The 17338-nt window shown below is 44.0% G+C and overlaps 1 protein-coding gene across 2 annotated transcripts in view; it reads right to left on the bottom strand.

Moving 5' to 3' along the window:
- LOC139390618 (synaptopodin) overlaps positions 1-17338 on the bottom strand; it is an 81712-nt gene that overhangs the window by 17577 nt on the left and 46797 nt on the right. For both annotated transcript variants that reach the window (XM_071137864.1, XM_071137865.1), the window contains one exon: positions 5253-7600. In XM_071137864.1, coding sequence (XP_070993965.1) covers positions 5253-7600 — 2348 coding nt within the window. The remainder of the gene's footprint in view (positions 1-5252; positions 7601-17338) is intronic.

Genomic DNA, 17338 nt, shown 5'->3' on the forward strand with positions numbered 1-17338 from the left:
GAAGGCTTTAAACCAGGAGAAAAACAGAAAGCAGAATGCTTTAAACCAGGAGAGAAACAGAAAGCAGAAGGCTTTAAACCAGGAGAGAAACAGAAAGCAGAAGGCTTTAACCAGGAGAGAAACAGAAAGCAGAAGGCTTTAAACTAGGAGAGAAACAGAAAGCAGAATGCTTTAAACCAGGAGAGAAACAGAAAGCAGAAGACTTTAAACCAGGAGAGAAAGAGAAAGCAGAAGGCTTTTAACCAGGAGAAACAGAAAGCATAAAGCTTTAAACTAGGAGAGAAACAGAAAGCAGAATGCTTTAAACCAGGAGAGAAACAGAAAGCAGAAGGCTTTAAACCAGGAGAGAAACAGAAAGCAGAAGGCTTTAAACCAGGAGAGAAACAGAAAGCAGAAGGCTTTAAACCAGGAGAAACAGAAGGCAGAAGGCTTTAATCAGGAGAGAAACAGAAAGCAGAAGGCTTTAAACTAGGAGAGAAACAGAAAGCAGAATGCTTTAAACCAGGAGAGAAACAGAAAGCAGAAGGCTTTAAACCAGGAGAGAAAGAGAAATCAGAAGGCTTTAATCAGGAGAGAAACAGAAAGCAGAAGGCTTTAAACCAGGAGAGAAACAGAAAGCAGAATGCTTTAAACCAGGAGAGAAACAGAAAGCAGAAGGCTTTAAACCAGGAGAGAAACAGAAAGCAGAAGGCTTTAAACCAGGAGAGAAACAGAAAGCAGAAGGCTTTAAACCAGGAGAAACAGAAGGCAGAAGGCTTTAATCAGGAGAGAAACAGAAAGCAGAAGGCTTTAAACTAGGAGAGAAACAGAAAGCAGAATGCTTTAAACCAGGAGAGAAACAGAAAGCAGAAGGCTTTAAACCAGGAGAGAAAGAGAAATCAGAAGGCTTTAATCAGGAGAGAAACAGAAAGCAGAAGGCTTTAAACCAGGAGAGAAACAGAAAGGACAAAGCTTTAAACCAGGAGAGAAACAGAACGCAGAAGGCTTTAAACCAGGAGAGAAAGAGAAAGCAGAAGGCTTTAATCAGGAGAGAAACAGAAAGGACAAAGCTTTAAACCAGGAGAGAAACAGAACGCAGAAGGCTTTAAACCAGGAGAGAAAGAGAAAGCAGAAGGCTTTAAACCAGGAGAGAAACAGAAAGGACAAAGCTTTAAACCAGGAGAGAAACAGAACGCAGAAGGCTTTAAACCAGGAGAGAAACAGAAAGGACAAAGCTTTAAACCAGGAGAGAAACAGAAAGCAGAAGGCTTTAAACCAGGAGAGAAACAGAAAGCAGAAGGCTTTAAACCAGGAGAGAAACAGAAAGCAGAAGGCTTTAAACCAGGAGAAACAGAAGGCAGAAGGCTTTAAACCAGGAGGGAAACAGAAAGCAGAAGGCTTTAAACCAGGAGAGAAACAGAAAGCAGAAGGCTGTAACCAGGAGAGAAACAGAAAGCAGAAGGCTTTAAACCAGGAGAGAAACAGAAAGCAGAAGGCTTTAATCAGGAGAGAAACAGAAAGCAGAAGGCTTTAAACCAGGAGAGAAACAGAAAGCAGAAGGCTTTAAACCAGGAGAGAAACAGAAAGCAGAAGGCTTTAAACCAGGAGAGAAACAGAAAGCAGAAGGCTTTAATCAGGAGAGAAACAGAAAGCAGAAGGCTTTAAACCAGGAGAGAAACATAACGTTTATAGATGCAGAAACAGAAAGCAAAAGGCTTTAAACCAGGAGAAACAGAAAGCAGAAGGCTTTAAACCAGGAGAGAAACAGAAAGCAGAAGGCTTTAATCAGGAGAGAAACAGAAAGCAGAAGGCTTTAAACCAGGAGAGAAACAGAAAGCAGAAGGCTTTAAACCAGGAGAGAAACAGAACGCAGAAGGCTTTAATCAGGAGAGAAACAGAAAGCAGAAGGCTTTAAACCAGGAGAGAAACAGAAAGCAGAAGGCTTTAAACCAGGAGAGAAACAGAAAGCAGAATGCTTTAAACCAGGAGAGAAACAGAAAGCAGAAGGCTTTAAACCAGGAGAGAAACAGAAAGCAGAAGGCTTTAACCAGGAGAGAAACAGAAAGCAGAAGGCTTTAAACTAGGAGAGAAACAGAAAGCAGAATGCTTTAAACCAGGAGAGAAACAGAAAGCAGAAGACTTTAAACCAGGAGAGAAAGAGAAAGCAGAAGGCTTTAAACCAGGAGAAACAGAAAGCATAAAGCTTTAAACTAGGAGAGAAACAGAAAGCAGAATGCTTTAAACCAGGAGAGAAACAGAAAGCAGAAGGCTTTAAACCAGGAGAGAAACAGAAAGCAGAAGGCTTTAAACCAGGAGAGAAACAGAAAGCAGAAGGCTTTAAACCAGGAGAAACAGAAGGCAGAAGGCTTTAATCAGGAGAGAAACAGAAAGCAGAAGGCTTTAAACTAGGAGAGAAACAGAAAGCAGAATGCTTTAAACCAGGAGAGAAACAGAAAGCAGAAGGCTTTAAACCAGGAGAGAAAGAGAAATCAGAAGGCTTTAATCAGGAGAGAAACAGAAAGCAGAAGGCTTTAAACCAGGAGAGAAACAGAAAGGACAAAGCTTTAAACCAGGAGAGAAACAGAACGCAGAAGGCTTTAAACCAGGAGAGAAAGAGAAAGCAGAAGGCTTTAATCAGGAGAGAAACAGAAAGGACAAAGCTTTAAACCAGGAGAGAAACAGAACGCAGAAGGCTTTAAACCAGGAGAGAAAGAGAAAGCAGAAGGCTTTAAACCAGGAGAGAAACAGAAAGGACAAAGCTTTAAACCAGGAGAGAAACAGAACGCAGAAGGCTTTAAACCAGGAGAGAAACAGAAAGGACAAAGCTTTAAACCAGGAGAGAAACAGAAAGCAGAAGGCTTTAAACCAGGAGAGAAACAGAAAGCAGAAGGCTTTAAACCAGGAGAGAAACAGAAAGCAGAAGGCTTTAAACCAGGAGAAACAGAAGGCAGAAGGCTTTAAACCAGGAGGGAAACAGAAAGCAGAAGGCTTTAAACCAGGAGAGAAACAGAAAGCAGAAGGCTGTAACCAGGAGAGAAACAGAAAGCAGAAGGCTTTAAACCAGGAGAGAAACAGAAAGCAGAAGGCTTTAATCAGGAGAGAAACAGAAAGCAGAAGGCTTTAAACCAGGAGAGAAACAGAAAGCAGAAGGCTTTAAACCAGGAGAGAAACAGAAAGCAGAAGGCTTTAAACCAGGAGAGAAACAGAAAGCAGAAGGCTTTAATCAGGAGAGAAACAGAAAGCAGAAGGCTTTAAACCAGGAGAGAAACATAACGTTTATAGATGCAGAAACAGAAAGCAAAAGGCTTTAAACCAGGAGAAACAGAAAGCATAAAGCTTTAAACTAGGAGAGAAAGAGAAAGCAGAAGGCTTTAAACCAGGAGAGAAACAGAAGGCAGAAGGCTTTAAACCAGGAGAGAAACAGAAAGCAGAAGGCTATAAACCAGGAGAGAAACAGAAAGCAGAAGGCTTTAAAAACAGGAGAGAAACAGAAAGTTTATAGATGCAGAAACAGTCCAACAGAAAAGAGGGGTTTATAGATGCAGAAACTTAATAGGAAAACAGAAATCAGTCCACCAAAGAAAAGAGAAACAGAGAAACCATAGTCGTTGTTGTCAGCTAGCTAGCTGGTTTAGTGATCAACACGGTGAATCTAAAAACACTCTTGAGTTATATTTTCATTCTATGTTGTTCTAGGTATAAATCAGTCGAGTCGTAAAACCGTGGAAGTTAACATTACGTCAAATTGCATGCAGAGGTGCAGTGTGTACATGACTGACATCGATGGTGTCAGAGCCAGGGCTCACAGGACGGTTGTAGTAGTAGTATATCATTTGGTAGTTCTCGAACTAAAGCGCAGAGAAACTGCGCCCCCTATGGGCCCTGGTCAAAAGTAGCGTACTATAAAGGGAATGGGGTGGAATTTCAAACAGCAGTCAGTCTATATTAGAAACAGAGACAGTAAAAGGGAGTTCCCTGCCTGATACTTTCATGTCTGTAAGCTTGTATTAAATTACAAAATCATAGATCATAAAATAGACGCCAGCGCATCTGTTAAAGGGCTTTGTATCTCTCTGTCTCAAGTCTTTCTGGAGATGGGAAAAACAATGTAAAACTAAAGAAGAAGAAGAAGTGTGAACCGATTTCTCATCCCAAAGTTATTTAGGAGCTGACAGAAAATTGGGCTTTTCCAGAGCTCAAGTGCACTTAGTGGTTTTTATATTTGGTACTATTTGGCAAATAGTTTTGGCTCGCAAATAGTTTTTTAGTGCTTGTTGATCTCTGGATCTATAGCATAGTGTTTGTTGATCTATAGCATAGTGTTAGTTGATCTCTGGATCTATAGCATAGTGTTTGTTGATCTATAGCATAGTGCTTGTTGATCTCTGGATCTATAGCATAGTTTTTGTTGATCTATAGCATAGTGCTTGTTGATCTCTGGATCTATAGCATAGTGTTTGTTGATCTATAGCATAGTGTTTGTTGATCTATAGCATAGTGTTTGTTGATCTATAGCATAGTGTTTGTTGATCTATAGCATAGTGTTTGTTGATCTATAGCATAGTGTTTGTTGATCTCTGGATCTATAGCATACAGAGGGTGTTTGTCAGTTGCATAGCAGACTTGTTTTGTTTAATCACTAATGAAGCAGCAAAAATCCAAACCATGAAATCAAGATTCCACAAGGAACTAATCTATGTTGAGCTTTGTACTGTGAAATAACATCAACAGTGACGTCCAATCCTGTAGTATCTAGGTATCCAAAAAAATCTAGCGTGTGTGTATCCACTATCTGTCGTGTGCAATATAGTAAAATAAGGTTCTCCTGTCTGTCTAGCTGTTGTACTTTGGTCGTGTTAACACAGTTCAGAGTAGAAACAGAGTAGAAGCAGAGTAGAAGCAGAGTAGAAACAGAGTAGAAGCAGAGTAGAAACAGAGTAGAAGCAGAGTAGAAACAGAGTAGAAACAGAGTAGAAACAGAGTAGAGGCAGAGTAGAAACAGAGTAGAGGCAGAGTAGAAGCAGAGTAGAAGCAGAGTAGAGGCAGAGTAGAAACAGAGTAGAAGCAGAGTAGAAGCAGAGTAGAAACAGAGTAGAAACAGAGTAGAAGCAGAGTAGAAGCAGAGTAGAAGCAGAGTAGAAACAGAGTAGAAGCAGAGTAGAAACAGAGTAGAAACAGAGTAGAAGCAGAGTAGAAGCAGAGTAGAAGCAGAGTAGAAACAGAGTAGAAGCAGAGTAAATATATCAGTAGAAGAAGAAAGAAGGCCTCCACACCTGGGGTTCGATCCCTGCCCTCTTGGCAGAGAAGGTGGGTCTGGGTGCCTGGACGCTCGACCGAGGAGAGGCCACTCTCTCCGGAGAGAAGGCAGAGACAGGAGAGGTGATCCTGGGGTCCCTCAGCTGTGGAGTCCCCCCGTGTTGTGGAGGATAATTATCTCGACCTCTAATTCCTCCTGATGGGGGCTGAAGTGACGGGGACATGGTAGGCCTGAAGCGGGGTAGGCTGTTGTACTTGTGTGACTGAGGGTTGGAGGAGGGCAGGGAGGCCTGCCTGGAGTAGGCCTCAGATGAGATCAGGGGTTTGGGTGGTGGAGGGGCCACTCGGGGCAGAGCGCTCAGCACGGTGCTGGCAGAGTCCTGGACTGGGTTGAAGATGAACAGGGAGGAGTTGAGCTGGTAGGGCTGGTGCCTGGAGAGGTCCATCTCTATCTTGGTGCAGCCGTACTCCAGGGTTGGTTCTGCAAGGACCGGGGCTGGGGTTGAAGCCTGCTGGCTGGGCCTCCTGTTCCCAGGCTGAGGGGTCTGGAGGGTCCGTGTCAGCCTGGCGCTGAGGTCAGTGTTGTTAGCAATAGCTTTGACCCGACCAGGCATATTAGATGGATAGATCCAAGACGGCGGCAGAGATGCGGTGGGAGATGGAGACCTCATCTGGCCACCTCCACCACCGGACACATTATGTTTCTCCACTACGTACTTCTCCATCCTGGACTGGCGCTTAGCGAACAGCTCGGCCCCCTTCCCTGATGCATTGGTCAGGGTCTGCTCTGGCTGGTGCTGCTCCCTGGGTTCCCTGGTTCTGGAGCTCTTGAGACAGGAGGACCACTCCGGCACGTTGGCAGCCTCCGCCTTCACCTCCTCCTTGGCTAAGAAGTTAGAGGCCTCGGCCCCCAGAGCCAGCAGCTCCTCCTCTGGGGCTGAGTCGGGAACGGAGCGGAGGCCGTGCTTCTTCCTATCATCGTTCCCCTGGACCAGAGAGAGGAGTTCAGGGTTGGGTGCCATGACAGGCTTCTCCTTAAAGGTGAACATGGACTTCCTGGCTGTTGACGATCGTCTGATGGCCGCCGCCCCTTTCTCCAGAATGCCCGTTTTGATTGGCTGCTGCTGGTTCTGTTGACCAATAGGCTGAGGGGTGAAGGGGACAAAGGTGTTGGGTCTGGGGGAGGTTGGAGGAGGGATGTATTGGGTGACAAGAGGGTTGGGGGGTAGATACTGGGACACTGGGGCAGCTGTAGGAGCAGGGTTGTACTGGGGGACGGGTGTAGACCTAGGGAACATGACGGTAGACTTGGGAGGAGGACTGGAGAGAGACTGGGAGGGAGGAGGAGGATGGATGGGGAAGGCTGGGAGAGGAGACATGGGGCATGAGGAAAGAGGGGGAGGAGGGGAGAAGGTGACAGGGCAAGACGGAGGGGAGAAGGCGACAGGGCAAGACGGAGGGGAGAAGGCGACAGGGCGAGTGGCAGTGAAAGCAGGGAGAGGGGGAGTGGAGTAGGAGGGGGCTGAGGGAGGAGTGGAGGTAGGATAGGAGGGAGCTGGAGGTATGTTGTTATCCATGACAGGACTCCTGGCCTCTGGGGACTTAAGCTGTATGGTGGGTGGGGAGAAGAAGGGTCTGGCTGTCCGGTTGACGATGGTGGGGGTCTGCCTGGACAGGGACATAGAAACTCGCCCGCCATTTTGGATCTCTCCAGCAGAGTCATGGGTGCTGTGGAAGCCATTACGCCGGCTCTCAGGGGGAGCTGTGGGGTATGTGTATGACCCCCTATTCATCCCCACTTCCTCTCTGACTGGACCAGTGTTGTTGTCATTTACTGATATAATCTCATCCTTCACTTCACCCTCAATATCCTCGTATATCTCCTCTCTTTCTCTCTCTCCACTCCTCTCTTCCTCCTCCTCTTCTCTCTCGTTCACTGGCTGGAAGTGTCTCTCTTGTATCACGTCCACTTCCTCGTAGATGTGCTCGTCACCTGGGTCCTCCATGATGTCACTTCCTGTGACCTCACTTCCAAAAGGTGGCGACCAGAGTGGTGGTTTTGTCCCGCTGCCCTTCTTCCAGTTCAGTTGTCTGTCTGTCTCTGTCCCTCCACTAGGACCCTCCCTCTCACCTTCCCATGTCAGGTTGTTGTTCCTGTTGTCTCCGTCTCTCTCCACTCCTCTCGTTCTTTCCCCGCAGCTCTCTAGCGTGAAGGCGTCGACCCTCTGCTTGCGGCGGTTAAAGAGCTGGACTCCGCGGGAGTTGGAGCAGCCAGACGGGACGGTCAGCTGGGCCGCGATGATCTGTGACCTCACCCTCGCCTCCTTCAACTCCTTCTCTGATAGGCTGGCACTACGCGTCAGGTCTGGGGTGGGGGGGGGGGATGCAGGAAGAGAGAGAGGGAGAGAGAAAGAGTAATAGAGCGATAGAGGAGGGGGGAGAGAGAAATCAAGATGGTTATTTGATGATAGCAACACAAGCTTGGACACATTAATTAAACTCATAACCCCAGAATAGCCATGTGTTAGTTTTCTGTATTAGAGGGTAGCTAACTAACACCTATTATAGGAAACACCTCTGTTAAAAAAGGGTAAGTCAATCTTAGATGTTAAGAGTGGTTCTGGACTGGTTCTGACATGGCTCCTGAGTGGCGCAGCTGTCTAAGGCACTGCATCTCAGTGCTAGAGGTGTCACTACAGACACCATGGTTTGATTCCAGGCTGTATCACAACCGGCTGTATCACAACCGGCTGTGATTGAGAGTCCCATGGGGTGGTGCACAATTGGCCCAGTGTCGTCCGGGTTTGGCCGGTGGTAGGTCGTCATTGTAAATAAGAATTTGTTCTTAACTGACTTGCCCAGTTAAATAAAGGTTAAATGTAATTAAAATAGGAGCTTGTAAATATCCAAACTAATGTGAACCATCGACAACAAGGTCTTAACAAGTTTGAGGAGGTATATACACAATGGCATAACAAAGTATTCATACCCCTTGACTTATTCCACATTTAGTTGTGTTAATGATGAATTAAATATTACATTTTAATCACCCATCTACACACAATACCACATTTAAAACATTTATCGAAAAATTAAATACAGAAATATTTCATTTACACAAGTATTCACAACCCTGAGTCAATACATGTTAGAATCACCTAAGGCAGCGATTACAGCTGTAAGTCTTTCTGGGTAATTCTCTAAGTGCTTTGCATACCTGGATTGTACAATATCTGCACATTATGCTTTTCAAAATTCTTCAAGCTCTGTCAAGTTGGTTTGCTGATCATTGCTAGACAGCCATTTTCTAATCTTGCCATAGAGTTTCAAGCTGATTTCAGTTAAAACTGTAACTAGGTCACTCAGGAACCTTTAATGTCATCTTGGTAAGCAACTCCATTGTATATTTTGCCTTGTACTATAGGTTATTGTCCTGCTAAAAGGTGAATTTAACCAGTGTTTGATGGAAGCAGACTGAACCAGGTTTTACTCAAAAATGTTGCCTGTGCTTAGCTTTTTCTATCCTAAAAAAACTCCCTAGTACTTGTCAATGACAGGCATACCCATAACATGATGCAGCCACCCCCATGCTTGAAAAAATATGAAGAGTGATACTTCAGTGTAATTAATAACTTCATCATGCTCAAAGAGATATTCAATGTGTGTTTTTTTTTACCCATCTACCAAGAGGTGCCCTTCTTTGCGAGACATTGGAAAAACCTCTCTGGTCTTTATGGTTGAAATTCACTGCTTGACTGGGGGACCTTATAGATAATTGTATGTGTGGGGTAAATAGATAACTTAGTCATTCTAAAATCATGTTCAACATTAAACTAAGTGAGTCCATGCTACTTTTTTTGTGGTACTTTTTACTCCTTTTTCTCCCCAATTGGTAGTTGCAGTCTTGTCCCATTGCTACAACTCCCTTACGGATTCGGGAGAGGTGAAGTTCAAAAGCCATGCGTCCTCCTAAACATAATCCTGCCAAGCCCTACCCAATTGAGATGGTTTGGGATGAGTTGGACTGCAAAGTGAAGGAAAAGCAGCCAACAAGCATATGTGGTAACTCCTTAAAACTGTTGGAAAAGGATTCCAGGTGAAGCTGGTTGAGAGAATGCCAAGAGTGTGCAAAGCTGTCATCAAGGTAACATTTAACACTTTTTTGGTTACTACACGATTCCATATGTGTTATTTCATAGTTTGATGTATTCACTATTGCTCTACAATGTAGAAAATAGTCAAAATGCAGAAAAACCCTTGAGTGAGTAGGTGTGTCCAAACCTTTGACTGGTACTGTACATCACAGAAGACTGAAAATATAACAAAACTGTTTGACATAGAAACACAGGAATTCCAGATTTTTCTGAAGAAAAAAAAAGTTTATTAATTATGAAATTATGAAAAATATAACATTCCATCCATGAGGCCACTAGGTCATTTGACTTCAGGAAAGGGCTAATAAAAGTGCAATAAAAAAGTGCAATAAAAAAATGTGATTTTCCTGTGTTTTATATATATTTCCACACATCAATTATGATAATGCCCTTTAAGTGTAAGAACTGTTTGAAAAGACTGGCTAAAATTTCTGCCCGTTTTGGTTGGCTGGAGCTTTGGCCTTTCCATGGTGACATCACCATGCTTAGTTTATAGAACAATAAGAAAGAGTTCCAAACCTCTGCCAATTAACAAGCTAGTTTAAAAATGTACCCTCCCCCCTCAGACCATTTCCAGACAGTCCTAGCCAACTTATTGCCTGAGAAATTGCTCTTTGCTAAGAAGCTATTTTTTGCTTCTTTTTTTTACAATTCCATTGAAAACAATTACAGTAAGGTACTTCATTTGTATCCACATTTTTTTAAATATGGAGATGAAATTGGCTGGATTGGACCTTTGACCTCTATAGGATGGATGTCCCTAAACTGGGACGGTTGTTGCTAACGTGCGCTAATGTGACTGGAATGACTTTGTATACAACAGCCAAATTTCCGGGACATAGACATGTCTCATATGGGCAGAAAGCTTAAATTCTTGTTAATCTAACTGCAGTGCCCAATTAACAGTAGCTATTACAGTGAAAAAATACCATGCTATTGTTTGAGGAGAGTGGACAACAACAAAACACTTTTATCATGGCAACTGGTTTGATACATTCACCTCTGAAGGTAAATAATGTACCTAGATTCAGTGATCTTGCTCTGATTTGTCATCCTGAAGGTCCCAGAGATAAAATGTAGCATAGTTTTGTTTGATAAAATCTATTTTTATGTTCAAATGTAGGAACTGGGGTCTACAGTTTGACCCCACTACTATCTCTGGCTACACACCCACCCCACCTGGCCATCTAGATGTGTGAAAGTTAGTGTTTAAGCTAATGATCCATCATGTACATTCCTGGGAGTATGTAAACTTTCATTTTTTTATTACCATTTATTACCATATGTTCTCTACAGTTATGTACTTGAAAATGTATCAATTGGCCTCCCGAGTGGCGCAGTGGTCTAAGGCACTGCATCACAGTGCCAGCTGTGGCCAATAGAGATTCTGGGTTTGAGTCCAGGCTCTGCCGGGAGACCCATGAGGTGGCACACAATTGGCCCAGCATTGTCCGGGTTAAGGGAGGGTTTGGCCGGCAGGGATGTCCTTGTCCCATCGTGCACTAGCGACTCCTGTGGCGGGCTGGTTGCAGTGCATGCTGACACGGTCGCCAGGTGTTTCCTCTGACACACTGGCTTCCGGGTTAGGTGGGCATTGTGTCAAGAAGCAGTACAGCTTGGTTGGGTTGTTTTTTTTCGGGGGACGAACGGCTCTTGACCTTCGCCTCTCCCGAGTCCGCACGGGAGTTTCAGCGAGAAAACAAGACTGTAACTACTAACTAATTGGATACCACTAGACTGTAGCTACCAATTGGATACCACTAGACTGTAGCTACCAATTGGATACCACTAGACTGTAGCTACCAATTAGATACCACTAGACTGTAACTACCAATTGGATACCACTAGACTGTAACTACCAATTGGATACCACTAGACTGTAACTACCAATTGGATACCACTAGACTGTAACTACCAATTGGATACCACTAGACTGTAACTACCAATTGGATACCACTAGACTGTAACTACCAATTGGATACCACTAGACTGTAGCTACCAATTGATACCACTAGACTGTAGCTACCAATTGGATACCACTAGACTGTAACTACCAATTGGATACCACTAGACTGTAACTACCAATTGGATACCACTAGACTGTAACTACCAATTGGATACCACTAGACTGTAACTACCAATTGGATACCACTAGACTGTAACTACCAATTGGATACCACTAGACTGTAACTACCAATTGGATACCACTAGACTGTAACTACCAATTGGATACCACTAGACTGTAACTACCAATTGGATACCACTAGACTGTAACTACCAATTGGATACCACTAGACTGTAACTACCAATTGGATACCACTAGACTGTAACTACCAATTGGATACCACTAGACTGTAACTACCAATTCGATACCACTAGACTGTAGCTACCAATTGATACCACTAGACTGTAACTTCCAACTGGATCCCATGAAACTGGGGAGAAAAAGGGGTAAAAAATGATTTTTTTAAATGTATAAACAAAATGTATCAATTCGGTACAAATTATTATGCAGTAATATAATTCTTCACTGGATCCGTCTGAAACTTTGCACACACACTGCTTCCATCTGGTGGCCAAAATCTAAATTACACCTAGACTCCTATCTGTAAGTATGGCCTTTCTCTTGCATTTCAAAGATGATGGGAAAAAAATAATGAAATGCGTGTTTTTTGGTTAGTATTGTCTTTAACCAGATCTAATGTGTTATATTCTCCTACATTTATTTCACATTTCCAAAAACCTCAAAGTGTTTCCTTTCAAATGGTATCAAGAATATGCATATCCTTGCTTCAGGTCCTGAGCTACAGGTAGTTTGATTTGAGTACTGTATGTAATTTTAGGTGAAAATGGGGGGAAAAAGGGTAAGATCCTTAAAAGGTTCATGTTTAGCAATGAGGTAGGCATTTCAGACACATCAGCTATTTGTTCAGTAATAAAATAGATTGACTACGACGACTTGGCACTGTGGCTCAATTCTTTAGACAATGTGATTTTTAAAAAACTACAGTGTTTCTGTTGAAAATGGAGGCTTTGGTTTATTGTCTGAGTTTAAGAGCTCCGTTCAGAGCAAGAGAAAGAATTTATTCTCTTCCATCTGGTCCCTCACCAAGCATTCCTCAACAGCCCAGAACATTCCCTGTCAGCAACCCAGATTCCCTATTCCCTACATAGTGCACTACTTTTGACGAGAGTCCTATGTTGCACTGTCTCAAGGAATGGGATAGGGAATAGGATTCTATTTGGGACTAATTGCCTTCCTCAGTCAGTTTATAATGTCTTCAAGGCTGTAGATCAACCCTTTATTAATCATAAATAATTTCAGCCACAGGTCTATGTACTGCTCCATTTCAGCCATAGGTCTATGTACTGCTCCATTTCAGCCACAGCTCTATGTACTGCTCCATTTCAGCCACAGCTCTATGTTCCTCTCCATTTCAGCCACAGCTCTATGTACTGCTCCATTTCAGCGACAGCTCTATGTTCCTTTCCATTTCAGCCTCAGCTCTATGTTCCTCTCCATTTCAGCCACAGCTCTATATTCCTCTCCATTTCAGCCACAGCTCTATGTTCCTCTCCATTTCAGCCACAGCTCTATGTTCCTCTCCATTTCAGCCACAGCTCTATGTACTGCTCCATTTCATCCACAGCTCTATGTTCCTCTCCATTTCAGCCACAGCTCTATGTACTGCTCCATTTCAGCCATAGGTCTATGTACTGCTCCATTTCAGCCACAGGTCTATGTACTGCTCCATTTCAGCCACAGCTCTATGTTCCTCTCCATTTCAGCCACAGCTCTATGTACAGAACCATTTCAGCCACAGCTCAATGTTCCGAACCATTTCAGCCACAGCTCTATGTACCAAACCATTTCAGCCACAGCTCTATGTTCCTTTCCATTTCAGCCACAGCTCTATGTTCCTCTCCATTTCAGCCACAGCTCTATGTTCCTCTCCATTTCAGCCACAGCTCTATGTTTCTCTCCATTTCAGCCACAGCTCTATGTTTCTCTCCATTTCAGCCACAGCTCTATGTTCCTCTTCATTTCAGCCACAGCTCTATGTTCCTCTCCATTTCAGCCACAGCTCTATGTACAGAACCATTTCAGCCACAGCTCTATGTTCCTCTCCATTTCAGCCACAGCTCTATGTACAGAACCATTTCAGCCACAGCTCTATGTTCCTCTCAATTTCAGCCACAGCTCTATGTTTCTCTCCATTTCAGCCACAGCTCTATGTTCCTCTCCATTTCAGCCACAGCTCTATGTACAGAACCATTTCAGCCACAGCTCTATGTTCCTCTCCATTTCAGCCACAGCTCTATGTTCCTCTCCATTTCAGCAGCAGCTCTATGTTCCTCTCCATTTCAGCCACAGCTCTATGTTCCTCTCCATTTCAGCCACAGCTCTATGTTCCTCTCCATTTCAGCCACAGCTCTATGTACAGAACCATTTCAGCCACAGCTCTATGTTCCTCTCCATTTCAGCCACAGCTCTATGTTCCTCTCCATTTCAGCCACAGCTCTATGTTCCTCTCCATTTCAGCCACAGCTCTATGTTCCTCTCCATTTCAGCCACAGCTCTATGTTCCTCTCCATTTCAGCCACAGCTCTAATATCCTCTCCATTTCAGCCACAGCTCTATGTACAGAACCATTTCAGCCACAGCTCTATGTTCCTCTCCATTTCAGCCACAGCTCTATGTTCCTCTCCATTGCAGCCACAGCTCTAATTTCCTCTCCATTTCAGCCACAGCTCTATGTACAGAACCATTTCAGCCACAGCTCTATGTTCCTCTCCATTTCAGCCACAGCTCTATGTTCCTCTCCATTTCAGCCACAGCTCTATGTTCCTCTCCATTTCAGCCACAGCTCTATGTTTCTCTCCATTTCAGCCACAGCTCTATGTTCCTCTCCATTTCAGCCACAGCTCTATGTACAGAACCATTTCAGCCACAGCTCTATGATCCTCTCCATTTCAGCCACAGCTCTATGATCCTCTCCATTTCATCCACAGCTCTATGTTCCTCTCCATTTCAGCCACAGCTCTATGTACAGAACCATTTCAGCCACAGCTCTATGTTCCTCTCCATTTCAGCCACAGCTCTATGTTCCTCTCCATTTCAGCCACAGCTCTATGTTCCTCTCCATTTCAGCCACAGCTCTGTGTTTCTCTCCATTTCAGCCACAGCTCTATGTTCCTCTCCATTTCAGCCACAGCTCTATGTACAGAACCATTTCAGCCACAGCTCTATGATCCTCTCCATTTCAGCCACAGCTCTATGTTCCTCTCCATTTCAGCCACAGCTCTATGTTCCTCTCCATTTCAGCCACAGCTCTATGATCCTCTCCATTTCAGCCACAGCTCTATGTTCCTCTCCATTTCAGCCACAGCTCTATGTTCCTCTCCATTTCAGCCACAGCTCTATGTTCCTCTCCTTCACCAGTATCCTGGTGGGAAGTTGGAAATCCCTTTGCACTGAGGGTTGAATACTTCTCTAAAAATATGTTATGCATTCACTGAATGACATGTGAGGAAATTGCTACTGTGTGTGTGTGTGTGTGTGTGTGTGTGTGTGTGTGTGTGTGTGTGTGTGTGTGTGTGTGTGTGTGTGTGTGTGTGTGTGTGTGTGTGTGTGTGTGTGTGATAAATTGCTGGATAGCCAATCACAAACAATCCTCAGTGACTATTGTAATTGTTAACCACGTAACTTCCGGTGATGCATACCCATACCATGACTATTCTGTCTTCCATCCTGAGATCCTGGTTTTAGTAGGTGCAGATCTCTAACTGTGCCTCTGACTGTGATTCACTGGAATACAGATCCAACTCTGCTTCTGTCCAGACACTAATACTGACTGTGCTCCACTATTAAAACAACACCCCTGACACAGCTGGCACCGCAGCAAACCTTCAACCTCTCTCCACACCACGACCATCCAGACAGGCAAACCTTCAACCTCTCTCCACACCACGACCATCCAGACAGGCAAACCTTCAACCTGTCTCCACACATGACCATCAAGACAGGCAAACATTTAACCTCTCTTCACACCATGACCATCAAGACAGGCCAACCTTCAACCTGTCTCCACACCATGACCATCAAGACAGGCAAACCTTCAACCTGTCTCCACACCACGACCATCCAGACAGGCAAACCTTCAACCTGTCTCCACACATGACCATCAAGACAGGCAAACCTTTAACCTCTCTTCACACCATGACCATCAAGCCAGGCAAACCTTCAACCTCTCTTGACACCAGGACCATCCAGACAGGCCAATCTTCAACCTCTCGACACCATGACCATCAAGACAGGCCAACCTACAGCCTCTCTTCACACCATGACCATCAAGACAGGTACTGTACATCAACTGATGGGAACCACAGTGTACAAGCCAATCACAATATCCCCTAAAGCAGCCAACCAGCTGGCTCCAAACCCGGCGCACTTCCCAAATGACACCCTATCCCCTACCTATAGTGCACTGCTTTTGACCAAAGCCCTGTGGAAAAGTAGTGCACTATGTAGGGAATAGGGCACTATTTGGGGCGCCTATCTTTCCCAGGGTGTTCATATTAAAGGCAGATTTTCTTCCTGGCTCTGAGTGGGTCTTACATTAAATAGAATGGCGATCCCTCCAAATACAGTTTACAGCCAGCCGACCAGACCAGGAATCATCTGCATCTGTGTTTAAGATTTTACAGACTGAATCTGGACCTTAATTAAATTAACCCACAATGGGGGAGAGAGAGAGACAGAGAGACAGAGAGAGAGGAGGAGAGGGGGCGTGATGGAGACAGAGAGAGAGAGAGAGAGAGGAGGAGAGGGGGCGTGATGGAGACAGAGAGAGAGAGAGAGAGAGAGAGAGGAGGAGAGGGGGCGTGATGGAGACAGAGAGAGCGAGAGAGAGAGAGAGGAGGAGAGGGGGCGTGATGGAGAGAGAGAGAGAGAGAGAGAGAGAGAGAGAGGAGGAGAGAGGGCGTGATGGAGACAGAGAGAAGAAAAGGGCAACCAGTGAAGAACAAACAACCCATATTTATGTTTATTTATTTTCCCTTTTTTACTTTAACTATTTGCACATTGTTACAACACTACATAATGACATTTGAAATGTCATTATTCTTTCTGAACTTCTGTGAGCTTAATGTTTAGTGTTTTTATTTTATTTTTATTGTTTATTTAACTTTTGTCTATTATCTACTTCACTTGCTTTGGCAATGTAAACATATGTTTCCCATGCCAAGAATGTCCTTGAATTGAATTGAAATTGAGAGAGGGTGCATGAGGGAGACAGACAGTAGTGCACTATGTAGGGAACAAGGTGCCATTTGCAAACAACCAATCATGAGCATTCTGATATGACAACGAAATATTGACGACCAAAATAGTGACCTTGGAAGATCATCTCCTGACAGGTATTTTATGGAATGGTAGTACACTGAGTTATGTGTGTGCATTACCATTCCGTAAAGGGTCAGGATTAGGAATTTAATGACCTAGGCTACGTTATTACCGCAAAACGTCTCCAAAGCAGAACTATGATGACTGACAACCATTTTTCCAACCGTTTCTGCCAAATTATAAACCGTCATAAGAGACTGTAGACTACACTTCAGACAGAAAACGCAGATGCCATATGGCCATGAAATACCGTGGATTCACTTTTCAGTACATTAATTTACGCATCACATGGTGGAACATTCATCATACATGAATTAAACTGAGACGTTTAACCGATGTGCATTTTTTAGAGCATAAATTACAATATGGAAAAGTCCACTAAAACAGCAGTTCACCACACAAATCTGGAAAAATAAAGCGCACGCACATTTAAAGTAAAAACAACAACTTCTCCCTAAAGCTCTCAAACCACTTGGAAACATTCAGTTTTGGGTGGAAAGACATTTACTGATAAATGTTCTGCTCTATGAGGAAGTTACAAAGT

The sequence above is a fragment of the Oncorhynchus clarkii genome, chromosome 31, assembly GCF_045791955.1.
Source record: "Oncorhynchus clarkii lewisi isolate Uvic-CL-2024 chromosome 31, UVic_Ocla_1.0, whole genome shotgun sequence".
Classification (NCBI taxonomy): Eukaryota; Metazoa; Chordata; class Actinopteri; order Salmoniformes; family Salmonidae; genus Oncorhynchus; species Oncorhynchus clarkii.